Raw genomic sequence first — 26,457 nt, 5'->3', positions numbered from 1 at the left:
TAAAAGGAAAGCTTAAAGGATTATTTAGTGTTGTAGTCTTTGGGGGTTGTATTTGAATTAATGTTTGCTAAGATGTTCACTGTATGTTTTAAAAAGGTTAACTTGAGTTCATAGAATAAACATTGTTTTGCTTTAAAAAATACTTTTCCATTTCTGCTGTACCACACCTGTAGAGTGGGCCGTGTGCTCCCCATACCACAATCTATTAAAAGTTGTGGGCCAGGTGAACTCCATGATACACTTTGGGGTTCTCTAAACCCTGGCCCATAACATGACCTACATCTCAGGGTTTCCTGCAATTCTAAACACTTTTGTTTTTATTTATGATCTCTTCTGCATTACCCTACCGAATGCCCTCAGGAAATCCATATAGGCAATATTCATGGGCACTTCTCCGTTCACCCAAAGTCCTGAAGGAAATGCGATGAGTTTTTTCAGGCATGACCTGTAGATTGAATGATCACGTGGTTACACAAAAGGTCACATGTTGGGAGATCGGGAGTTTTCCCCAGAGCACGAGCAGAGCACAAACTTGGAGTAGCTGCTCAGCTAGTGATTAAGATATTGTTTGTTGCAAGTCCTTGTTGTCAGTGTTTGGGAACCCAGCACATGGTATCAGGAACTGGCACCGCATCAACCCACTTATCGTCTACAAAAACATTGCAGACAGTGGGGGAAAGTTTGAGAAGGAGTGGCGCATTTACTGTGATGCTGCATTATCTGACAAATCAAAAAAGGTACAAGCTTACACCATACTAAACTTAAAAAAATATTTTTTTATTCAGGTTTTTCATTTTAGATAATACTAGATAGTACAAGAAAAACAATAAAACACCGGTACAAACATAAACCCCCCAAAACATAGCCTACCCCCTCCCACCACCTAACCTTCTGCTCACGCCTTCCCCTTAACAACTAACGGTGACCAATTCCTTAAAGTAAACAATGAATGGCGGCCAGCTTCGGTAAAACTCCTCAATTGCTCCCCTCATGGTGTACTTGACTTTCTCAAGGTAAAGGAGCTCCATCAGATCGGCCAGCCACACCGAGATACAGGGTGGAGGTGGGAACCTCCAGCCCAGCAGAACTCGCCTCCAGGCAATCAGCGAGGTGATGGCCAGGACATCGGCCCCAGCGCCCGTCTGCAGCTCCAGTGAATCTGACGCCCCAAATATGGCCATTAAAGGACAGGGCTCCATCTCAATCTTCAGAATCGCTGACAGGGTGCTAAAGAAGGAGACCCAGAAACCCACAAGCTTGGGACGAGACCAGAACATGTGCGCTTGGTTAGCCGGACCTCTTGAGCAGCACTCGCACTCCTCTTCCACCCCTGCAAAAAAGTGTCTCATTCAGGACTTAGGTGCACCCTATAAACTACTTTAAGTTGGATTAAACCAAGCATCGTGCATGAGGACGGGGAGTTCACCCTACACAGGGCCTCACTCCACATCTCAACATCTAATTTGGGCCCTAATTCCTTCTCCCACCTGGCCCCTCCACCGACATATCCTCTGACATATCCGTCCATAAATACTGGAAGTGTTCTTCCTTCCTCCGACCCTGCGAGTGAAAGAACCTTCTCTAAAAATAAAAGCGGATTACTACAGATGCTGGAATCTGAAACAAAAACAGAAAATACTGGACACTCGCAGCAGGTCTGAAAGCATCTGTGGAGAGAGAAGGGAGCTAACGTTTCGAGGCTGGCTGACTCTTTGTCAAAGCTGGAGAACACTGGAAATAGGGTCAGATTTATACTGTAGTGGGGGGATGTGGAATGGTTTTAGGGCCAGCGATTGGTGGAGATAGACAAAGGTGTTGTGGACAGATAGACAAAAGGATTCTAAATGGGGGTGATTAAGGCGAAGAGGATGCTGGTAGTGACACATAACGAGATTAGAATGTGAGAATGGCAGAACAAAGATGAGCCGTGTGTCAAAGGGCAACTAAGAACAGGGAATAGATGTGGGCCCAAGTGGGATGGGGGGGAAGGGGGGGGGGTGAGGGAAAAACAGATCAATGGAAGAAATGAAATTGGAGAAGGGGGTAGTGTCGGCGGTTTACGGGGCTATTTTGGAAGAGAACGCACCACTGGAAGGGATCAAAGCAAAGTGGGAGGAAGAGTTGGGAGAGGGTATGGAGGAGGGGTTCTGGTGTGAGGTTCTCCGTGTGCGAGGTTGGGGCTGATACAGCTGAAGGTGGTATATAGAGCCTCACAAGGGCGAGGGTGAGCTGGCCCTTTGTGGGGGTAGAAGATGTGTCTGAATGTTGCGGTGAGGGGCCCGTGAATCACGTTCATATGTTTTGGTCCTGTCCAAATCTGGAGGATTACTGGAAGGAGGTTTTTAGGGTAATCTCTAAAGTGGTGCACGTGAAATTGGACCCATTCCCGCGGGAGGCCATATTCGGGGTGTCAGACGAGCCGGGGTTGGAAACGGATGCGGAGGCAGATGTTGTAGCCTTCGCCTCGTTGATCGCCCGAAGGCGGATCCTGTTGGGATGGAGAGTGATGCACGATCAATTGCACAAAGACGAGAGTTGAATACAACTGAGGCTTTATTACACTAAGATCATAGATTATCATAGAATTTACAGTGCAGAAGGAGGCCATTCGGCCCATCGAGTCTGCACCGGCTCTTGGAAAGAGCACCCTACCCAAGGTCAACACTCCCACCCTATCCCCATAACCCAGTAACCCCATCCAACACTAAGGGCAATCTTGGACACTAAAGGCAATTTATGGTGTGGCCTCCTACAGCAGCTGGTGAAATGGCTGCTGTATGGGAAGCACACATATTTATACTCCGCCGAGGCAGAGACTACCCCCGTGCCCATACAACAGGGCCTTACCACACATCTCTTAATATATACAACAGTGGTGATTATCACATTCACCCTGTTAAAATTGAGTCCGGCGGGGGTGGCGGAGAACTATATACAGAACAAGTTTTAATATACAGAGGCAAAAAACATTTTTGAGTCCAGTACATGGTGCTTTAACAGTCCCGAACCAATTACAGGTTTAGCCAGTCCGGGGCCTTGATGGGACTTTGGGAGCGACGCAGTGGTGGCGGCGATTCTGGTGCCGGTCTGGTCCTCGGTGACACCTGGAGGGCGCCAAAATCCTCATCATCCTCGGGCGTGGGCAGGGGGAGGATTGATGGTCCTGGGGGGGTTGCTGCTGGGTGCGCCGGGGGAGGGGAGGGTGGCCCCGGGCCGGAGGGGTGTGTGTGTGGGGAACCTGCTGGTGCCAGCTCCCTGTGGGAGACATTATCCTGGCAGCCGTTGAGGTACGCTACGTAGGCATACTGGCGGTTAGCGTGGAGTAACTACACCCTTTCAACCAATGGGTCTGCCTTGTGGAGTCATACATGCTTACGGAGGAGTACGGGTCCTGGAGCCGCAAGCCAAGTCGGGAGCGACACCCCGGATGTGGACTTCTTAGGGAAGGCGAAGAGACGTTCATTGGGTGTGTCGTTAGTCGCAGTGCACAGGAGCGACCGAATGGAGCACAGTGCATCAGGGAGGACCTCCTGCCAGCGGGAGGCCGGGAGATTTCTGGACCATAGGCCCAGCTGGACGGCCCTCCAGACGGTCCCGTTCTCCCTCTCCACCTGCCCGTTTCCCCGGGGGTTATAGCTGGTCGTCCTGCTCGAGGCGATACCCCTGCTGAGCCGGAACTGACGCAGCTCATCACTCATGAATGAGGATCCCCTGTCGCTGTGGATGTAGGCGGGGAAGCCGAACAGAGCGAAGGTGGTGTTGAGGGCTTTGATGACGGTGGCAGATGTCATGTCGGGGCATGGAATGGCGAAGGGGAATCTGGAGTACTCATCGACAACACTGAGGAAATACGTGTTACGTTATGGGAGGGGCCCTTTGAAATCCACGTTGGGATATCCTCGACGGGGTAGGAAAGATTGCGGACCTTGATAAAGTGGTACAACCGTGTGACTCCCGGTTGACAAAGGTTGTCGTGCAGAGTCCGGAGACGGTCCACCTGTGTGCTGGCACATGTAGCTCGGGATAGGGCATCGGGGGGCTCGTTGAGCTTATCGGGGCGATACAAAATCTCGTAATTGTAGATTGAGAGCTCGATCCTCCACCGCAAGATTTTATCATTTTTGATCTTGCCCCGCTGTGTGTTGTTAAACATGAAGGCTCCCGACCATTGGTCAGTGAGGAGAGTGAATCTCCTGCCGGCCAGGTAATGCCTCTAATGCCGCACAACTTCAACGAGGTCTGGGCCTCTTTTCTGACAGAGTGTCGAATTTCGGAGGCTTGAAGGGTTTGTGAAGTGGTTGAGGGTGGCGGCTAGAGCGACTTCTGATGCGTCCCTCTCCACTTGGAAGGGTAACGTCTTGACGACTGCGGCATCGCGTCCTTGGCGATGTCGGCCCTAATACGGTTGAAGGCCTGTTGAGCCTCGGCCGTCAGGGGGAAAAGAGTGGACTGGATGAGTGGGCGGGCCTTGCCCGCATAGTTTGGGACCCACTGGGTGTAGTAAGAAAAGAACCCCAGGCAGCGTATGAGGGCCTTGGGGCAGTGGGGAAGAGGTAGTTCCATGAGGGGGCGCATGCAGTCGGGGTCAGGCCCCAGAACTCCGTTCTGGACCACATAGACGAGGATGGCTAAGCGGTTTGTGCTGAATACGCACTTCTCCTTGTCATAGGTGAGGTTTAGGAGAGTGGCGGTGTGGAGAAATTTGGCAAGGTTGGCATCGTGGTCCTGCTGATCGTGGCCGCAGATGGTGACATTGTCTAGGTACGGGAAAGTGGCCCGCAGCCCGTACCGGCCGACCATTCGGTCCATCTCCCTTTGGAAGACCGAGACCCCGTTGGTGACGCCGAACAGAACCCTAAGAAAGTGGTAAAGGCGGCCATCTGCCTCGAAGGCAGTGTATGGGCGGTCCGCCTTACAGATGGGGAGTTGGTGGTAGGCAGATTTTAGGTCTTGAGAAGACCCGGTACTGTGCAATCTGATTGACCATATCAGGTATGCGTGGGAGGGAGTACACATCGAGCTGCGTGTGCCGATTGATGGTCTGGCTGTAGTCCACGACCATTCAGTGTTTCTCCCCAGTTTTCACTACTACCACTTGGGCTCTCCAGGGGCTGTTGCTGGCCTCGATGATGCCTTCCCGAAGCAGCCGCTGGACCTCGGACCTGATGAAGGTCCTGCCCTGGGTGCTGTACCGTCTGCTCCTGGTGGCGACGGGTTTGCAATCCGGGTTTAGGTTTGCGATTAGGGAAGGTGGGTCGACCTTTAGGGTCACGAGGCCGCACACAGTAAGGGGTGGTAGGGGCCCGCCGAATTGCAATATTAGGCTCTGGAGGTTACACTGGAAGTCTAGGCTGAGTAGCAGGGCAGCGCAAAGGTTGGGGAGGACGTAGAGGCGGAAGCCGCTGAATTCTACGCCTTGGATCATGAGCTGGCTATACAGTACCCCCGGATTGCCACGGAGTGGGACCCGAAGGCCAGGGAGATTCTCTGATTGGCGGGGTGTACCGCGAGGGAGCAGCGCCTTACCGTATCGGGATGGATGAAGCTTTCGGTGCTCCCGGAGTCCAGCAGACAGGAGATCTCGTGCCCACCAATCTTCACGCTTGTCGAGGCGGTGGCTAGATTGTGAGGGCGAGACTGGTCAATTGTGACCGAGGCGAGTCACGGCTGGTCGTCACTGGTGTCGGACGATGGGGTGCCCGGGGGGCATGGGTCCTGGTACGATGGTGGCGCCCATGTGCCGTGGGGGAGACAAGATGGCGGCGCCTGAAGATCCTGAGGTGGACAAGATGGCAGCACCCACGGGCCGCACGTGGTCCGAGGAGGGGAAGATGGCGGCGCACACAGGCCGTACGCGGGGGGGGTCGGGGCGATCGCGGCGACTGAGCGGGCCTGGCACACAGCGGCGAAGTGCCCCTCATTGCCGCAGGCCTTGCAAAGGGCGCTTTGGGCCGGGCAGCGTTGGCGGGGGTGTTATTGCTGCCCACAGAAATAACATCTGGGGCCCCCGGGGTTGGCTGGCTGGCGCGTGGCACAGGCGTAGGATTGGCTGAGTGGGGTCCCTGGTGGGGCGGCCGCCTGCGGAGTCCACCATGCGTAGGAGGAGTGGGCCGCGCGGCCGGGGGTGTAGGCCTGGATATTGCGCAAGGCGATTGTCATCGATAGCACCAGCTTTTTGGTTTCCGCGAGGTCGAGCGTGGCCCCCTCTAAAAGTCGCTGGATGATGTGGTCTGACCCTATCCCCGTAACGAAAGCGTCCCGTATGAGGAGGTTCGAATGTTCCGTGGCCGTGATGGCCTGACAGTCACAGTCTCTGACCAGGGGAATTAAAGCACGCCAGAAATCGTCTACGGACTCACCAGGGAGCTGACTACGAGTAGCGAGTATGTGTCTGGCGAAGAGCGTGTTCATCTGCTGGGCGTAATTCTCTTTCAGTAGCGCCATGGCTTCATCGTAGGTCGGCGCGTCCGGGATAAGCGGAAAAACATTGGAGCTCAGCTGCGAGTAGAGGATCTGGATCGTCTGAGCTTCCGGAATTGGGTCTGGTGCAGACCTGATGTCAGCTTCGAAACAGGCTAGCCAGTGTTCAAAGTCCTTTTTGGCGTGGCTTGACTGCGGATCCAGCTGCAGGCGATCCGGCTTGATCCGGAGGTCCATCTTCTGAAAACGTTAGTGTAATAAATTGATACACGATCAATTGCACAAAGACGAGAGTTGAATACAACTGAGGCTTTATTACACTAAGATGTGTGGCCTCCTACAGCAGCTGGCGAAATAGCTGCTGCATGGGGAGCACACATATTTATACTCCGCCTACTGGGCGGAGCCAGCAGGCAGGGACTACCCCCATACCTGTAGTACAGGGTCTTACCACACATCTCCTACTATATAAACAGTGGTGATTACCACAGAGAGCAACCTCTCCACCCTGTGCCCTGGCATAGCGGGGGGACCTGTTGGAATTCTTGACTCTTGAGAAGGTTATGTTTGAACTGAGGGGTAAGATGGAGGGGTTCTACAATTCATGGGCATTATTCATTGTGCAATTTCGAGAATTGGATAACATCGAGCATTAGTGGGGGTGGGGGGGGGGGGGGGGTGTTAATGGTGACTATGGGTGATTCCCGATTCCTTTTTGTTATTTGTTCATGTTAACATGTGGGCAGTTGTTTGGGGGTTGGTGGGAGGATGGGATTGTTGTTGTTGATGTGAGGATTGACATTGCATTCGTTACTGCTTATTGTTTATTGTTGGTGGGTGCAAATTTGGGAGAAAATGTCAAAAAATAAATATTTTTTTTTTAAATGGAAGAAATAAAAATAAATTGATAGAAATAAAAATGGGGTGAAGGTGAAGGAGAGAGTTCACAGTTTTAAGTGTTTGAACTCAATGTTAAGTCCAGAAGGCTATAGTGTGCCTAATCGGAAGATGAGGTATTGTTCCTGCAGTTTGCGCTGGGCTCCACTGGAACGTTGCAGCAGGCCGAGGATGGACATGTGGACGTGAGAGCAGGACGGTGAGTTGAAATGGCAAGGAAAGATCGGGGTACTGCTTGTGGACGGACCAAAGGTGTTCTGCAAAGTGGTCATCCAGTCTGCATTTAGTCTCGCCAATGTAGAGTAGACCGCATTGGGAGAAGCAAATGCAATAGATTGAAGGAGGTGCAAGTGAAGCGATGCCTCACTTGAAAAGACTGTTCCAGCCCTGGGATGGTGAGCAGGGAGCAGGTCAAGGGGCAGGTGCCTTGGGAAAAGGGTGAGGTGTGGGAGTGAAGGAGGAGTGGACTAGGGTATCCCGGAGAAGGCATTCCCTGTGAAATGCTGACAGGAAGACATCTCTTTACATGCCACTATCAGCAAACTTATTGGCCTTAATCACCCCATTTACATTCCTTTTATCTTTCTGTCCACAACATCTTCGTCTGTCTCCACCTATCGCTGGCCCTCGATAATTATGTCCCTGATGAACAAATGAATCACACTTTTGTAAATAATTTGTGATATATCTTAGAAGCTACTTGAATTTTTTCTGATTATGTCCATGATGCAAAGTCTGCACGTTCTTCCCGTGTCTGCGTGGGTTTCCTCCGGGTGCTCCGGTTTCCTCCCTCAAGTCCCGAAAGACGTGCTGTTAGGTGAATTGGACATTCTGAATTCTACCTCAGTGTACCCGAACAGGCACCGGTACGTGGCGACAAGGGACGTTTCACAGGAACGTCATTGCAGTGTTAATGTAAGCCTACTTGTGACAATAAAGATTATTATTATTATTATCATATAGCCCCACCACTCCACGTCTCCCCTATCCCCACAACAGTATAAATCTGACCCTATTTCCTGTTCTCTCCAGCTTTGATAAAGAATCATCCAGACTCCAAACGTTGGCTCTCTTCTCTCTCCACAGATGCTGTCAGACCTGCACAGGTTGTCCAATATTTTCTGCTTTTCTCTCCATTAGAGAGGTTGGTGGCGCCATGAGGAATGCCGGGAAAATCCGCTTCGCAAAGTTGTGTACTTGTAAATATCTGAATAAGTCAGGTTTCGAGAACCCAAGCTTTTCTGACAGTTCCCCCAGACTGGCCCTCCAGAAACCAATCACCCACTTTATCCAGCCTCTTCCTACCCCCGAAAGTAGTATCCAGTCCCGCCGGCTCAAACAGATGGTTAGCATAGATGGTAGCCAGCTTTGACAACTGACCCAATTTAAAATGCAGTCAGAATTGTCCCCATATCTTCAAAGTGGGACAACCACTGGATTTGCCGAGTACTTTGCCGGTGAGACCGGGAGCGAGGCTTTCACTAATGCCCTCAGACCAGACCCGTTACACGACTTCAATTCCTTTTTTAAAAAAAAATATTTTATTCAAATTTTTTGGCCAAACATAGCAATACAAAGGTTTTCCTTTTTAACAACAATAAAACAGTATAAATAACAGTGGCCAGTTTTTAACAAATAAATAAATAATATATAAACCACAAAAAAAAACTAAGTGGCAACTGCCTTATCAAAAAATAATAACTCTCCAAAAATACAATCCAACAATCCAATATGCATAACCTAATACAAATATCTATACATATACAGAGACATCCCTGAGGACCCGCCCGGGCCCTCCCCCCCCCCCCCCCCCCCTCCGCCCCCCTCCCCTCCTGGGTTGCTGCTGTTGCCTTCCCATTCCCTCTATCGTTCTGTGAGGTAGCCAATGAACGGTTGCCACCGCCTGGTGAACCCTTGAGCTGAACCCCTTCGTGCGAACTTTATCCTTTCTAGTTTTATAAACCCTGCCATGTCATTTATCCAGGTCTCCACGCCCGGGGGTTTGGCTTCCTTCCACATAAGCAATATCCTTCGCCGGGCTACTAGGGACGCAAAGGCCAAAACATCAGCCTCTTTCGTCTCCTGCACTCCCGGCTCTTCTGCAACCCCGAATATAGCCAACCCCCAGCTTGGCTCGACCCGGACCCCCACCACCTTCGAAAGCACCTTTGCCAACCCCACCCAGAACCCCTGCAGTGCCGGACATGACCAAAACATGTGGGTGTGGTTTGCTGGGCTTCTCGAGCATCTCCCACACCTATCCTCTACCCCGAAAAATTTACTGAGCCGTGCTCCGGTCATATGCGCTCTGTGTAGAACCTTGAATTGTATCAGGCTTAGCCTGGCGCACGAGGACACTGAGTTTACCCTACGTAGGGCATCAGCCCCTCCTCAATCTCTTCCCCCAGCTCTTCTTCCCATTTCCCCTTCAGCTCATCCACCATGATCTCCCCCTCGTCCCTCATTTCCCTGCATATATCCGACACCCTACCATCCCCCACCCATGTCTCTGAGATCACTCTATCCTGAACCCCCTGTGTCGGGAGCTGCGGGAATTCCCTCACCTGTTGCCTCGCAAAAGCCCTCAGTTGCATGTACCGAAATGCATTCCCTTGGGGCAACCCATATTTTTCCGTCAGCGCTCCCAGACTCGCAAACGTCCCATCTACGAACAGATCTCTCAGTTGCACTACCCCAGCTCTTTGCCATGCTCCAAATCCCCCATCCATTCTCCCCTGGACAAACCTATGGTTATTTCTTATCGGGGACCGCACCGAGGCTCCCGTCCTTCCCCTATGCCGTCTCCACTGCCCCCAAATTTTTAGTGTTGCCACCACCACTGGACTTGTGGTGTATTTCTTCGGGGAGAACGGCGCCGTCACCATTGCTTGTAGGCTGGTCCCCTTGCAGGACGCCATCTCCAATCTCTTCCACGCCGCTCCCTCCCCTTCTCCCATCCACTTACACACCATTGAGATATTGGCGGCCCAGTAATATTCACTTAGGCTCGGTAGTGCCAGCCCCCCCCTATCCCTACTACGCTGCAAGAACCCCCTCCTCACTCTCGGGGTCTTCCCGGCCCACACAAAACTCATGACACTTTTTTCAATTCTCTTGAAAAAAGCCTTCGTGACCATCACCGGAAGGCACTGAAACACAAAGAGGAATCTCGGGAGGACTACCATTTTAACCGCCTGCACCCTACCCACCAGTGACAGGGGCACCATGTCCCATCTCTTAAAATCCTCCTCCATCTGTTCCACCAATTGTGTCAAATTAAGCCGGTGTAAGGTTCCCCAATTCCTGGCTATCTGAATCCCTAAGTACCGGAAATCTCTTGTTATCTTCCTCAACGATAAGTCATCTATTCCCCTGCTCTGCTCCCCCGGATGCACCACAAACAACTCACTTTTCCCCATATTCAATTTGTACCCCGAAAATTCCCCAAACTCCCTAAGTGTCTGCATTATCTCAGGCATCCCCTCCACTGGGTCCGCAACATACAGCAATAAATCATCTGCATACAAAGATACCCGGTGTTCTTCTCCTCCCCTAAGCACTCCCCTCCACTTCCCGGAGCCCCTCAGTGCTATGGCCAGGGGCTCATTCGCCAATGCAAACAGTAACGGAGACAGGGGACACCCCTGCCTCATCCCTCTATGTAGACAGAAGTAATCAGACCTCTGTCTGTTCGTGACCACGCTCGCCACCGGGGCCCTATACAGCAGCTGTACCCATCCGATATACCCTTCTCCAAAACCAAATCTCCTCAGCACCTCCCACAGATAATCCCACTCCACTCTGTCGAATGCTTTCTCGGCGTCCATCGCCACAACTATCTCCGCCTCCCCCTCTGGCGGGGGCATCATCATTACCCCTAGCAACCTCCGTATGTTCATGTTCAGCTGTCTCCCCTTCACGAACCCGGTTTGGTCCTCGTGGACCACCCCCGGGACACAGTCCTCTATCCTCATCGCCATCACCTTGGCCAGGATCTTAGCATCTACATTTAAAAGGGAAATGGGCCTGTAGGACCCGCATTGCAGCGGGTCTTTTTCCTTCTTCAAAAGGAGCGATATCGTCGCCTCCGACATAGTCGGGGCAGCTCCCCCCTTTCCCTGGCCTCATTAAAGGTTCTCGTCAAAAGCGGGGCCAGTAGGTCCATATATTTCCTATAAAATTCCACCGGGTATCCGTCCGGTCCCGGGGCCTTCCCCGCCTGCATGCTCCCAATCCCTTTCACCACCTCCTCCATCTCAATCTGTGCTCCCAGTCCCGCCCTCTCCTGATCCTCCACCTTAGGGAATTCCAGCTGATCCAAGAAACACATCATTCTCTCCTTCCCTTCCGGGGGCTGAGCCTTATATAACCTTTCATAAAATGCCTTGAACACTCCGTTCACTCTCTCCGCTCCCCGTTCCATCTCTCCCTCCTCATCTCTCACCCCACCTATCTCCCTCGCTGCTCCCCTCTTCCTCAGTTGGTGGGCCAGTAACCAACTCGCCTTCTCTCCATACTCATACTGTACACCCTGTGCCCTCCTCCACTGTGCCTCTGCCTTACCCGTGGTCAGCAGGTCAAATTCTACGTGTAGCCTTTGTCTTTCCCTGTACAGTCCCTCCTCCGGTGCCTCTGCATATTGCCTGTCCACCCTCAAAAGTTCTTTCAGCAATCCCTCCCTTTCTTTACCCTCCTGCTTTCCTTTATGTGCCCTTATGGATATCAGTTCCCCTCTAACCACCGCCTTCAACGCCTCCCAGACCACTCCCACCTGAACCTCCCCATTGTCATTAAGCTCCAAGTACCTTTCAATACACCCCCTCACCCTTAAACATACCCCCTCATCCGCCAATAATTCCATATCCATTCTCCAGAGTGGGTGCTGTTCTTTTTCCTCTCCTACCTCCAGGTCCACCCAATGTGGAGCGTGGTCCGAAATAGCTATGGCCGTATATTCCGTCCCTGTCACCTTCGGAATCAGTGCCCTTCCCAAGACAAAAAAGTCTATCCGTGAGTATACTTTGTGGACATAGGAGAAAAACGAGAACTCCTTACTCCTAGGCCTACTAAATCTCCAGGGGTCTACCCCTCCCATCTGCTCCATGAAGTCCTTGAGCACCCTGGCCGCTGCCGGCCTCCTCCCGGTCCTGGACCTCGATCTGTCCAGCCCTGGATCAAGCACCGTATTGAAGTCTCCCCCCATTACCAACTTTCCCGCCTCCAGGTCCGGGATACGTCCCAACATACGCCTCATAAAATTTGCATCATCCCAGTTCGGGGCATATACGTTCACCAGAACCACCGCCTCCCCTTGCAATCTGCCACTCACCAACACGTATCTACCCCCACTATCCGCCACCATAGTCTTTGCCTCAAACAGTACCCGTTTCCCCACTAAGATAGCCACCCCCCTGTTCTTCGCATCAAAACCCGAATGAAACACCTGCCCCACCCATCCTTTATGTAGTCTGACCTGGTCTATCAGTTTCAGATGCGTCTCCTGCAACATAACCACATCTGCGTTTAATTTCTTTAGGTGTGCGAGTACCCGTCCCCTTTTAATCGGCCCGTTCAGCCCTCTCACGTTCCACATGATCAGCCGGGTTGGGGGGCTCTTTAACCCCCCCCCCCCTTGTCGACTAGCCATCCCCTTTTTTAACCCAGCTCCTCACCCGGTTCCCATGTACCCGTATATCCCCCCAACGGCGCCCTCCCGCCTCGACCACCGCACCCCATAACAGCTCCCCCTTCTCCTTAGCAGCAGCAACCCAGTTAACCCTCCGCCCCCCCCCCCCTCCGCTAGATCCCTTTCTAGCGTAGTTGCACCTCCCATGTTGCTCCCAGAAGTCAGCGAACTCTGGCTGACCTCGGCTTCCCCCCTTGTCCTCGGCCCCCACTGTGCGAGGCCCCCTCCTTCCTGCGTCCCTGTTCCCGCCATAATTACCATAGCGCGGGAACAAAGCCCGCGTTTCCCACTCAGCCCCGCCTCTAATGACCGGCGCCCACAGTTCCTCATACTCCCCCACAACATGGGGAAGAGAGAAAAGTTACAAGGTCGCAAGATTAACAACTTGAAAAATCATCCCCTCCCCCCTTTTTCCCCTCACCCCACATAATCACCCCACCACTTTGTCCCAAAAGTTATTTTTCTCGCCCGACTATTCCAGCTTCTCGTCCACAATAAATGTCCACGCCTCTTCTGCCGTCTCAAAGTAGTGGTGCTTCCCTTGGTGTGTGACCCACAATCTTGCCGGTTGCAACATTCCAAATGTAACCTTCTTTTTGTGAAGCACCGCCTTAGCCTGATTAAAACTTGCCCTCCTTCTCGCCACCTCCGCACTCCAATTCTGGTATACGCGGATCACCGCGTTCTCCCACCTACAGCTCCGAGTTTTCTTCGCCCATCTGAGGACCATCTCTCTGTCATTATAGCGGAGAAACCTCACCACTATAGCTCGAGGTATTTCTCCAGCCCTCGGTCTTCGCGCCAAAACTCGATAAGCTCCCTCCACCTCCAAAGGGCCCATCGGGGCCTCCGATCCCATTAGCGAGTGAAGCATCGTGCTCACATATGCCCCGACGTCCGCCCCTTCTGCGCCTTCGGGAAGACCCAGAACCCTTAAATTCTTCCTCCTCGAATTATTCTCCAGCACCTCCAGCCTTTCCACACACCTTTTGTGCTGTGCCTCGTGCATCTCTGTCTTCACCACCAGGCCCTGTATTTCGTCTTCATTTTCAGCAGCCTTTGCCTTCACGACCCAAAGCTCCTGCTCCTGGGTCTTCTGCTCCTCCTTTAGCCCTTCAATCGCCTGTAATATCGGGGCCAGCAGCTCCTTCTTCATCTCCTTTTTCAGTTCTTCCACACAGCGCCGCAGGAACTCTTGTTGGTCCGGGCCCCATACCAAACGGCCACCTTCCAACGCCATCTTGCTTTGAGCTTGCCTTCCTTGCCGCTGCTCTAGAGGCTCCTCCGCAATCCGGCCGCTATCCTCTCCCTTTTCCATGCGTGTCCGGGGGGATTCCCTTCTGGTTTACCGCACAGTGTTTTTAGCCGTTTAAGTTGCCGTTGGGGCTCCTATCAAGAGCCCAAAAGTTCGTTCCACCGGGAGCTGCCGAAACGTGCGACTTAGCTGGTCATCGCCGCACCCGGAGGTCCACGACTTCAATTCCACCTGCACCCACATGGCTCTCGGATCACTACACCAACTCAACCTCCGCATTCGATGCCCAGTCGTAAAGTATCAGGGGCGTCATTCTCCGACCCCCCGCCGGGTCAGAGAATGGCCGTTGGCCGCCGTGAGTCCCGCCCCCGCCGAAGTCTCCGGTACCGGAGATTGGGCGGGGGCGGGAATCGGGCCGCGCCGGTTGGCGGGACCCCCCGCTCAATTCTCCGGCCCAGATGGGCCGAAGTCCCGCCCAGTAATTGCCTGTCCCGCCGGCGTAAATCAAAGCTGGTATTTACCGGCGGGACCAGGCGGCGTGGGCGGGCTCCGGGGTCCTGGGGGGGGCGCGGGGCAATCTGACCCCGGGGGGTGCCCCCACGGTGGCCTGGCCCGCGATCGGGGCCCACCGATCCGCGGGCGGGCCTGTGCCGTGGGGGCACTCTTTCCATTCCGCCTCCGCCACGGCCTCCACCATGGCGGAGGCGGAAGAGACTCTCCCCACTGCGCATGCGTGGGAAACTTCCAGCGGCCGCTGACGCTCCCGCGCATGCGCCGGGAAACTGTCAGCGGCCGCTGACGCTCCCGCGCATGCGCCGCATTTCCACGCCAGCTGGCGGGGCAACAAACGCCATTTCCGCCAGCTGGCGGGGCGGAAATCCCTCCAGCTTCGGCCTAGCCCCTCAATGTTGGGGCTCGGCCCCCAAAGATGCGGAGCATTCCGCACCTTTGGGCCGGCGCGATGCCCGTCTGATTGGCGCCGTTTTTGGCGCCAGTCGGCGGACATCTCGCCGTTGGGGGAGAATTTCGCCCCAGGTTCAGCAAAGCCAAGCCCCTGACTATCAGGTTGATGCACAATCAATTACTCTTGAGACAAGGAGAGTCATACTAATCGGCTTTAATCAGCTAGAACTGTACCCAGCAGCTTCGATACAGAAAGTGAAGGCTGCTGGGATGGCATTGGTTCTTATACCCCGCCTCTCAGGGCGGAGCTATGTACGTTAGCCAATGGTAGACTCCTAGGTCTAGCCAATGGGCATCCACCTCCCAGGTACTGCAATACCTGGTATTACCACATAGGTCTATCTACCTGACTATCTCTCCCTTTGAAGGACCACCCTACGCCTAAAGGATGTAATCAACTTTTCAACTCCCCCAGGGCGGCACGGTGGCACAATGGTTAGCATTGCAGGCTCACGGCACTGAGGACCCGGGTTCGATCCTGTGGAGTTTCCACATTCTCCCCGTGTCTGCGTGGGTCTCACACCCCACAACCCAAAGATGTGCAGGGTAGGTGGATTGGCCAAGCTCAATTGACCCTTAATTTGAAAAAAATAATTGGGTACTCTAAATTCATTAAAATAAACTTTTCAACTCCCGCAAAAAAAGATTTAGGGAGAAAAACCAGCAAACATTGGAACAAAAACAAAAATCTTGGCAAAATGTACATCTTGACTGACTCATATGAGGAGAGATTGACGCGGTTAGGATTGTTCTCGCTGGAGTTCAGAAGAATGAGGGGGGACCTCACTGAGACTTCTAAAATTCTAACAGGACTAGACAGGGTAGATGTAGGGAAGATGTTGCCAATGATAGGTGTGTCCAGAACCAGGGCTCACAGTCTGAGGATTCAGGGTAAACCGTTTCGGACAGAGATAAGGAGACACTTCTTCACACAAAGAGTGGTGAGCCTGTGGAATTCATTACCACAGGAAGTAGTTGATGCTAAAACTATGAATATATTCAAGAGGTGGCTAGATATAGCATTTGGGGAGAATAGGATCAAAGACTATGGAGGGAAAGCAGGATTAGGCTATTGAGTTGGATGATCAGCCATGATCGTGATGAATGGCAGAGTAGGCTCGAAGGGCCAAAAGGCCTCCTCCTGCTCCTATCTTCTATGTATCTATGTAATTAGATGATTGAAAAAGAACAATATTAAAAGGAAAGTCATGAAGTGCATGTCCTGAATTCCCAATATTCACTGGATAAAAGCAAATTACTGGAATCTGAAACCAAAGAGAAAATGCTGGAAAGTCTCAGCAGGTCTGGCAGCATCTGAGGGGAGAGAAAAGAGCTAACGTTTCGAGTCCCAAAGCTGGAACTTAGACAAAGGGTCACCTGGACTCGAAACGTCAGCTCTTTTCTCTCCCTACAGATGCTGCCAGACCTGCTGAGATTTTCCAGCATTTTCTCTTTGGTTGACTGACTGACCCCTGCCGGCCAAGGCCAGGGATGATTATCCCACCTTTGCGAGATCGGCCTTGACCCTACCCAGTAAGCTCGTATAGTTCAGTTTACAGAGACAGGCCTAATCCCGGGCTACTTGGACCCCCAGATACCTAATGCAGAAACCAGACACACAAAAAGGTAGCACCCCCTAGATTAACTCCCTTCCCCAGGGCATTAAGTGGAAAGCATTCACTTTTACCCACGTTTAGCCTGAAAAATAGCCAAAGCGCCTCAGCAGCTCCATTATGTCGTCCATGTGGGGACCGGGTTCGACACATAAAGTAAGAGACTATCAGCGAACAGGGACACCCTTTGCTCCACCCCTCCCCTCACTATCCCCCTCCACGTATCTGAAGCCCTTTAGGTGATGTCCAAAGACTCTATCGCCAATGCAAGCAAGAGGGGGGGACATAGGGCACCAGGGCACCCCTGCCTCATTTCCCTATTTAATTGGAAGTACCCGGAGTTCCTGGTATTGGTGCGGACACCAGCTGTTGGGGCCTTGTCGTATTCAAGAAACAAACTTGGGACCCAACCCAAACTTCTCCAAGACCACAAAAAGATACCCCCATTCTACCCTATCGAATGCCGTCTCGACATCCAATGCAACGATTACCTCTGGAACAGGACCCTCAGATGGGGAAACCACATTTAGCAATCGCCGCTCGTTAAATGTCAGCTGTCGGCCCTTGACAAAACCCGTCTGATCTTCCCCAATACCTTGAGGAAAACATGGTTCCAGCCTCAGTGCTAACACCTTAGCCAATATCTTGGTGTCCAATTAAGTAAAGAAATAGAGCGGTATGACCCACATTCCATATAACATACCTATCTCCATGATCCGTCACTAACCTTCCCGCCAGAACACAAGCCCTTTTCATTAAGATGGCTACCCCCCGGGCCCTACAATCAAAGCCCGAGTGAGACACCTGGCTCATCCAGCCCTTTTGAAACCTAGTCTGATCCCTCACTTGCAGGTGGTCTCCTGCAGAGCCAAGAACGACATCGGTCCTTAAATTCTTCAGATGAGAAAAAACGCTCGATCATTTCACCGGGCCTCCCAAACCCCTAACATTCCACGAGACTAGTCTGATCAGGGGTCTCTCACTCCCCTTCAAGTCAGGGATTGTCCCCTCCTTCTTCCAAGTCCTAGAACCGATGCCTACCCATGATTGTCAGCATCCCCACCCACAAGGTGAGACAAAGAAAAACCCCTGGTCACACCATCAGCAAACTACCCGCCCCCGCCACCCCCTTCCCCAACCTAGAAACCTGTCAGCTACCTTCCAACGACCAATGCTCTCTCCTTACCATCCCCATCCCCCTCCTGCTACTAAACAAACCCTGCAGGCTCATTGAAACCTGTCCAAACAGGTCCAACAGGTCTCAGCCCCACCCTCCACCTCACTCCCATTCACTACCTGCTAGTGAGGTACTCCCCCCCCCTGCCAGGCCCCACACCCAAAGAACAAAGAAAGTAACACAACCCCCCCCCCCCCCCCTCCCCTCCCCCCCCCACCCCACCCTCACCCAGCTACAAAGGAATGATCAAAACCAAAGCGTTTACACTTCTCAACCTTCTACCTTGGTCCATATGTCATCCACATTAATGCCTTAACCATTACTCCAAACGTCTTTGTCCCCATCACTCCCCCAACAACATATACACTCCAATACAGAACAATAAACCCCCTTTAATCGAACATATGTACAAAAATATTAAAACATCCCCAAACAATCCCATCCCAGCAACACCCAGTAAAGTCTCATTCAAACCCACTTAATTCAGTCCAAGCCTTGTTTTTTGACGAAAGCTTCAATAATAATAATAATAATCGCTTATTGTCACAAGTAGGCTTCAAATGAAGTTACTGTGAAAAGCCCCTTGTCGCCACATTCCGGTGCATGTTCGGGGAGGCTGGTACGGGAATTGAACCCACCCTACTGGCACTGTTCTGCATTACAAGCCAGCTGTTTAGCTCACTATGGTAAACCAGCCTCCAGGGGCAGCGTGGTGGCGCAATGGTTAGCACTGCTGCCTTATGGCAGGGAGGACCCGGGTTCGATCCCTGCCCCGGGTCACTGTCTGTGGAGTTTGCACATTCGCCCCGTGTCTGCGTGGGTTTCACCCCCACAACCCAAAGATGTGCGGGGTAGGTGCTAAATTGCCCCTTAATTGGGAAAAAAATAATTGGGTACTTTAAATTTATTTTTTAAAAGCCTCTGCCTCCTCTGTCGTCTCAAAAAAGTGATCCTTTGTGTTGTGCATGACTCCCAATCTCGCTGTGTACACCACACCAAAACGCACTCCGCTCCTGTACAAGGCCTACTTTGCTTTACGGTAGCACAGCGCCAGGGTCCCAGGTTTGCTTCCCGGCTTGGGTCACTGTCTGTGTGGTATCCGCACGTCTCCCCGTGTCTGTGTGGGTTTCCTCTGGGTGCTCGAGTTTTCTCCCACAAGTCCCGAAAGACGTGCTGTTAGGTAATTTGGACATTCTGAATTCTCTTTCTGTGTACCCGAACAAGCGCCGGAATGTGGCGACTAGGGGCTTTTCACAGTCACGTCATTGCACTGTTAATGTAAGCCTACTTGTGACAATACAGATTGTTATTATTATTATATAAAGGCTGCACACCCCTTTGCAAACTCTGCCCCACCATCTAGATAAATTTGGATGCTGCTGCCTTCCCACCTCACATCCCGGTTTTCTTTGGCCCATTTCAGGACCCACTCCTTATCCGGTAACTGTGGAAAAATGCAATCACAACCCATGGCGGTTCATTCGCTCATGGCCTCAGCCGGAGTTTTCGGTGGGACCAATCCAGCTCAGGAGGTGATATCTGTTCATTCCCCCCATCAACTTTGCAAACATCTGGGCAAAGGACACGTTCGGCCTTGGGTCCTCCACCTCCTCCGGCAACCCCACAATCCTGAGGTTCTGCCTCCTCAATCTGTTCTCCAAGTCCTCTACCTTTGCCCCACGCCCTTATTCCTCCTCTCCACCACCAGAGGCTCAGCTTCCAGCAAGGCTATTTGGTCGCTATGTTGCGACAAGATCTCCTCCACCCCCTTCAGCCCCTCTCCATGCTCCTTCACCACTCCGCGGTCGTTCCCAATCTCTCTCTTATCGGGCCCAGCACATCCTCAACAGACTTTCTTTTTAAAAAATAAATTTAGTGTAGCCAATTCATTTTTTCCAATTAAAGGGCAATTTAGCGTGGCCAATCCACCCACCCTGCACATCTTTTTGGGTTGAGGGAGCGAAACTCACGCAAACACGGGGAGAATGTGCAAACTCCACACGGACAGTGACCCAGAGCCGGGATCGAACCTGGAACCTCGGCGCCGTGAGGCAGCAATGCTAACCACTGTGCCACCGTGCTGCCGCCTCAACAGACTTTCTGAGGGTCTCCATCATCTCCCTTGCTTGCCGAATAGTCTCTCGAACTCGAGGGCGTGGCCCCACTCGATGAGGCTGCCTCCGCCAACTTTGGTCCCAATGAGCTTCGCACTGACTCTATCTCCAATAAAGGGCTACCAATTGCACCCCTCTTTCCAACATTCCTTCGCATGGCTTTTAACATCTTCTCACAAAATACAATTAGATGGATCGGGTTTGTCAACCAATTTCCCCTGGGAACCAGGCTAAAAGGACCATAACTCTGGCGGGAGCCACCTTATGTGTGACCTTCTCCCATACACCGCCACCGGACGCCCACACCTCACTAAACTTAAAGGGGCCCTGAAGCTGTTGAGAAATCAAGTAGCCTGATTTCCAAATGGAGGAGGAGACAGAGGACCCCGAAGTAATTCTAAAAAAGTTTGAGAACAATTGTCTTTCGGTGAAAAATCTTACAATCGACAGGCACTTGTTTAATTCAACAAACCAAAGAGCAGATGAAGCAATACAGTACTACACGGCAATGTTGAAACTCTTAGCCAAGAAATGTGCTATTGGCACCCTTCGTGATGACTTAGTCAGTGATCGAATAGTCTACAGAGCTCACAGCGATCCTGTCTGCAAGCAATTGCTGGGAGAAAAAGATTTCACACTACAAACAGCCATTAGCATTTGCAAGTTAAACGAACAGTCAGGAAAAAGCGGCAAGATTTTAGGCAGGAAACTGAAGTTTTTGCAGTACAAGGGCACACCCTGCCCCAACTGTGATGCCATATCCCTCAGAACAGAACAGCATGTTTCGCGTACAGCAAATGCTGCAATAAATGTGGAAGGTGGAATCGTTTTGCAAAATGCTGCAGATCGAAAACACAGCAGCCTTCCTCTGCCACCAGCCATATTGCAGCCGGTCAGTCCTTCAACAGTAGGAGGGTCAGCAAGGTGAACGAACTGCAGCTCAGACAGAGCAACCAAACCACAAAGCCTCCAACAACACTCCATTGGGGGAGTGTCGACATCATCACAGAAAAGGGTGAGATATTGGCCACCCTCCACATTATTTGCAGCAACACAAGACTGAAGGTAAAGGTTGCCACTGGAGCAAAGTGTGACGTATTGCCCAGCTGAATGCTACGAGAACTAGATCCATATGCAGCACCGGACCCCAGTACCCAGGTGGACCTCGTGGCTTCTGGTGGACAAACCATCCGCACGGAAGATGTGGCCACTCTCCACTGCACACAGGGCAGCTTCAAGTTTCATATAGTCGACCAGAACGTAAGGCCACTGCTAGGTCTTCGGGACAGCATCACACAGGGGCTCATCCAACTTGGTCCAGAGATACATGCATTGCAACACTAGGCCCAGAAATGAGTACGAAGATCTCTTCAACTGTGATGTTATTGGTAAGCTACCGGCAACATATCACATGAGACTAGAAGACCACCAATAGTTTGTGCTCCAAGAAGAGTACCAATAGCCATGAAGCAGAACGTTGTCAATGAGCTGCATTGGATGATGACATTAGGTGTCATATCGCCTAGAGATGAGGCCACAGAATTGGTTTCAGCAATGGTGGCTGCAGTAAAGAAAGGTGGCATGGTCACGTCACCTGTGTGACTTAAACAAGACACGGCACAGACCTCATTGTTTTGTTACCTGTGTAGTAGGTAACAGGTACTACTCAAACCTTGGTTAGTGATGAGGTCTTCTGAATCTCGATGAAGAAGACTCAAACTCGTCCAGTAGTAACAAAAGGTTCATTGAGTAACTATAACAATAATTGCTTGAGTTCTTTACTTTAATTTTGTACTAGTGATAAGGTTAACAAGATCTAACTATGGTAACTATACGTAACTCCACTAGCCATCTGAACTAGTCTGCTATTGCCCTGGTCACAGTGCACCCAAGAGAGAGAGACCCAATGTGGGTGCATTTTATACCCCTGTTGGTCTGGCCCTCTAGTGATCATATGGTGCTACTGATTGCACATTAACCCTTGTGTACATGCACTAGAGATCACTACATCCCCCTTTTTTTCGTGTTACATATTTTCTGTATGTTGCAAAGAAAATTGAACAAACATAATGGATGCAGTTTGCAAATGCATTACATAAAATCAATGAGTTGTCCGTCACATGTGAATACATTTAGACTCTTAGGTTTTTTTTCACTTGCGTGAAATAGGTAGGCAAATTATGTTATGTACAAGTTGTGATGATCTTGATGATTATACAAAGCCAATTAATATTTATGAGTCCAACCTTAATTTTAAAACATTTGTGAGTCCAAACTTTATGAATTTGTTCGGTTGAGTTGCTTTCTTCTTCTGTTGTTGAAGTGGTGATGTTGATGTCGTTATTTCTTTGTGAATGTCGTCAGTGTTCTTGTGTTTAAGTGACCATCAAGTCATCATGAGGTGTTCAAATGGTCAAATCACTTTGTTGTCTGATTTAGATTTTCTTTTTTTTTATATACTTGTGGTAGCGATTCTGTGTTACACCGTTGTCTGGACTTTTTCCTGTCTTACGGTATTGATTCTGTGTGTCATCTGACCTGGAATTTTTCCTGTGCTTACGGTATTGATCTAGTGTGTCATCCGCCTTGAAAGCTGGCGTGCTTGCTTGTTCTGGAGCAGATGTGAATTCGTGAGGGGGGCGCTTCTCCAATATGGAGGCCAAGTGTTCGCGCCGTCGTGAACGCGTCGCGTTTCACGACGGCACGAACAGGGCCTGGGCGCGACCTATTCTGGCCCCCACAGGGGGCCAGCACAGCGCTGGTTCATGCCGCTCCAGCATCTTTACGCGGCGCCAAATGGGCGCCGCGCCAACCCGCGCATGCGCAGTTGGGCCGTGCCATCCTGCACATGCACGGGGAATGTCTTACACACGCCGGCCCCTCACCAACATGGCGCCGGTGTTCTGGGGCCGCGCGCTGAAGGAGGTAGGCCCGGAGGGGGAGAGTCCGGCCCGCCGATCGGTGGGCCCTGATCGCGGGCCAGACCCCATCGGAGGCCATCCCGGTGAAGGAGCCCCACTCCCTCCCCCACAGGCCGACCCTCCAGCATTCCCGCAGAGTTCCCGCCAGCAGCGACCAGGGGTGGACGGCGCCGGCGGGAACCTGTCGTGTTGTAGTGGCCGCTCGGCCCATCCGGGCAGGAGAATCGCCGCTCGCCAGTTCTCCGAGCGGCCCAGTGTGAATCGCGCGCCGCTAGTTTCCGGGGGGTGGGAGAACCACGTGGCGCGATTCGTGCAGTGCCCCGGCGATTCTCCCACCCGGCGCGGGGGGGGGAGAATAGTGCCCGAGATTCTTTGTCATGCCTTGGCATGTCTTGTCATTGTTTTGCAGTGTGCTGTGGCATTGTCCTTCATGTGCAGAGTTGTACCATGTTGGACACGTCGTTGTTTCATTGTCGTTGTTTCTGTCGTGTCTGTCTTTGTTGTTTTTGTTGTCGTTGTTTTTGTCATTTTGTTGTTGTGCTTGTTGTTGTTTTTGTCGTGCTTGTTGTTTCTGTTCTTGTAGTTTTTGTTGTTGTGCTTGCAGTTTTTGATGTTGCTGTCGTTCTTGTTTCTGCAGCGCTTCTTGTTGTTGTTGCTCTTGTTGCGCTGCATGTTGTTTTCGTTGTTGCTGTTGTTGTTCTTGTTTCTGCTGTGCTGTTTGCGTTTTTTGTTGTCCCTGTTGCGCTCAATGAGTGTTCAGAGTGGATGATGTGAGTCATTGTCACAGTTATTGGTGTCAGTGTCCTTTGTGATATCTGTTACATTGAGCGTTTCTTCTTGAGAACTGTGAGAATGATCTGATGTTGCATTGATATTGGTGACATCAGTCATTTGTGGTGGATTTGATTCCTCTGTTTTGCTTCCTTGGTACTCCTCTTCTAGAGTCATTTCTGGTTCACTTGAATCATCTGTGATCTCTTTGTGCTCCTCTTCTGGAGTTATTTCGGTTTCATTTGAATCACCGTTGGTTTCTTGGTGCTCCCCTTCTGGAGTCAAAATCTTCACGATTTCTATTGACGTGGTCTCTCTGGACTCATGAGTAGCCGTCCTCTGATTGTTGAGTGCTTCTGTGCAGGCGAGCTGAGATCTGTCAGCCACGCTGTGATCCTGCACATCTTATGGGAATTGTGATTTCTTCGTCACTTGTCTCACATACAGTGGGTAGACATTCAGTGTCTTCTTGTTGGTTAAATGAGCTGGGTAGACTTTCATAGTCTTTTTGTTGTTCATGTGAGCTTGGTAGACTTTCAGAGTCTGCTGCTGGTTGCACAGATAAGGTGAATAGACATTCATAGTCTTGTTCATGCATGGACTTCGCTATGAAGTATTTGCTTGCTTCCATTTTTGAGTCTGTCACCGCGCTGTCTGTGGAGGCTTGCGTCGCTCTCTCTGTGGAGTCTTTCATCGCTCTCTCTGTGGAGTCTGTCAACGCTCTCTCTTTGGAGTCTTTCATCGCTCTCTCTGTGGAGTCTGTCATCGCTCTCTCTGTGGAGTCTTACATCGCTCTCTCTGTGGAGTCTTTCACCGCTCTCTCTGTGGAGTCTGTCATCACTCTCTCTGTGGAGTCGTGCAGTGTTCTCACTGTAGAGTCGGTCTGTGCTCTCTCAACGGAGTCGTTCTGTGCTCTCTGTGTGGCGTTGTCTTCTTCTTGGGTATTTGACAGGTTGCTGTCATCCAATGTATCGACGATCTGCCATGGCATCATGGTATTGGAATCATCTACCATGAGAAGAGTCGTGTTGAGCTTTTCAACCATGTTGCTGATGCTGTGATCATCATATCCGAATAACTCAGCCATGTCTGTATTGTGTGTATTGTTCGGTAGACAATTCATCTCTTTTTGTTTCGGAGTTGTTATCGTTCTCTTCATGTTCAATGAACAAATTATCTTCTTTGGTTTCGGATTGTCATTGTACTCTTCACTTTGGGTGGCGCAGACTGCTTGTTCCAGGATGTTGTGAAAGTTATTTTCAACTGCTGGTGTAAGTTCGGGCATTGTTCTGTCTCTTGAGGTAAGAAAATTGGGTTTTGCAGCTTTAAATTTCTTTTTTTTAATTTTTGTGCATTTCCTTTTTCGGTGGGCGTGGTTCGGGTCCTCTACATCATACCGCCCGTGACGTCATGCGTAGGGTTCGATTGCGCATGCGCAATCCGAATTTCCTTTACTGTGCGCTCTTTTCGTAACCGCGCATGCGCGACTTCTCGCGCATGCGCAGAACACTGTTTTGCCGGTTTGCGTCTTTTAGGGTAGTGCGTATGTGAGGCCTGGCCAGACTGGACATACGCAAGATGGCTGCCGCTCAGAACTTCCGTCTTTCTCCGATTCAACCCTGCCTCCGCCTCGTGGTGAATGTTCACGCCATTTTTACCGATTTTGTTTTCTAGATAATGATTCTGTGTTTGTAAAGACTCAAAGTATTGATTTTGCTTTTGTTCATAGGCAAGGCATTTTTGTATCGCAGTTTCTAGAGTTAGATACCTATCTTGTGAAAGTTCTTCCTTCAAATTTTTGTCAGATAGGCCATAAATTAATTGATCCATTATCGTAGTGTCTCTGAAATCAGCATAATCACAGCCTTGTGGTATTAACTTGAGAATAAAATCAGTGATGGGCCCTCCGTTTCTCTGGCATTTATGACAAGAGTTAAATCTTTCTAGCATCTCACCAGACTGACTCTTACAGTGTTCATCACATTTATTGAGTATTACTTCTAACTGGGTGTTGTCTTCACCTTCTAAGTAATTAAAGCAATTATAGATTTCTCTAGCTTCATGCCCTCCTATTGAGTGTAGTAGTGCTATTTTCGGTGCGTCAGAGACCAGGCTTAAATCATTAGCTGCGATAAATATTTGGAATATCTGTTCAAATCTTTTCCAGTCACAACTTAAATTACCGGTTATTTCCAGCTGCCCTAGAGGCCCAATGAGTCCCATAGTTAGTCATCGAGGATCCATTTGCTGCAAAGTCTTCCACAGTTGAATATCCGGTCAGAATTTTCTTCTCTTTTTGTCTAACCTAATCTAACTAGTTCTGTTAAAGCCAATACGCCTGGTACCATGTTTTGTTACCTGTGTGGTAGGTAACAGGTGCTACTCAAACCTTGGTTAGTGATGAGGTCTTCTGAATCTCAATGAAGAAGATTCAAACTCGTCCAGTAGTAACAAAAGGTTTATTGAGTAACTATAACAATAATTGCATGAGTTCTTTACTTTAACTTTGATACTAGTGATGAGGTTAACAAGATCTAACTACGGTAACTATACATAACTCCACTAGCCATCTGAACTAGTCTGCTATTGCCCTGGTCACAGTGCATCCAAGAGAGAGCGAGAGACCCAATGTGGTTGCTT

The 26,457-nt window shown here is 50.8% G+C and overlaps 1 protein-coding gene across 3 annotated transcripts in view; it reads right to left on the bottom strand.

Annotated features, from left to right (window-relative positions):
• LOC140385704 (D-serine dehydratase) overlaps window positions 1–26,457 on the bottom strand; it is a 227,584-nt gene that overhangs the window by 128,297 nt on the left and 72,830 nt on the right. For 2 of the 3 annotated variants that reach the window (XM_072468142.1, XM_072468144.1), the window contains exon 2: window positions 348–445. The exons of the other annotated variant lie outside the window; for it this stretch is intronic. In XM_072468142.1, the coding sequence (XP_072324243.1) occupies window positions 348–445 (98 nt within the window). The remainder of the gene's footprint in view (window positions 1–347; window positions 446–26,457) is intronic. 3 annotated transcript variants of the gene reach the window in all.

The sequence above is a fragment of the Scyliorhinus torazame genome, chromosome 11 (genome assembly GCF_047496885.1).
Source record: "Scyliorhinus torazame isolate Kashiwa2021f chromosome 11, sScyTor2.1, whole genome shotgun sequence".
Lineage (NCBI taxonomy): Eukaryota > Metazoa > Chordata > Chondrichthyes > Carcharhiniformes > Scyliorhinidae > Scyliorhinus > Scyliorhinus torazame.
The sequence above is the reverse complement of the archived record's forward strand: the minus strand, read 5'-3'. Positions and strand labels throughout refer to the sequence as shown.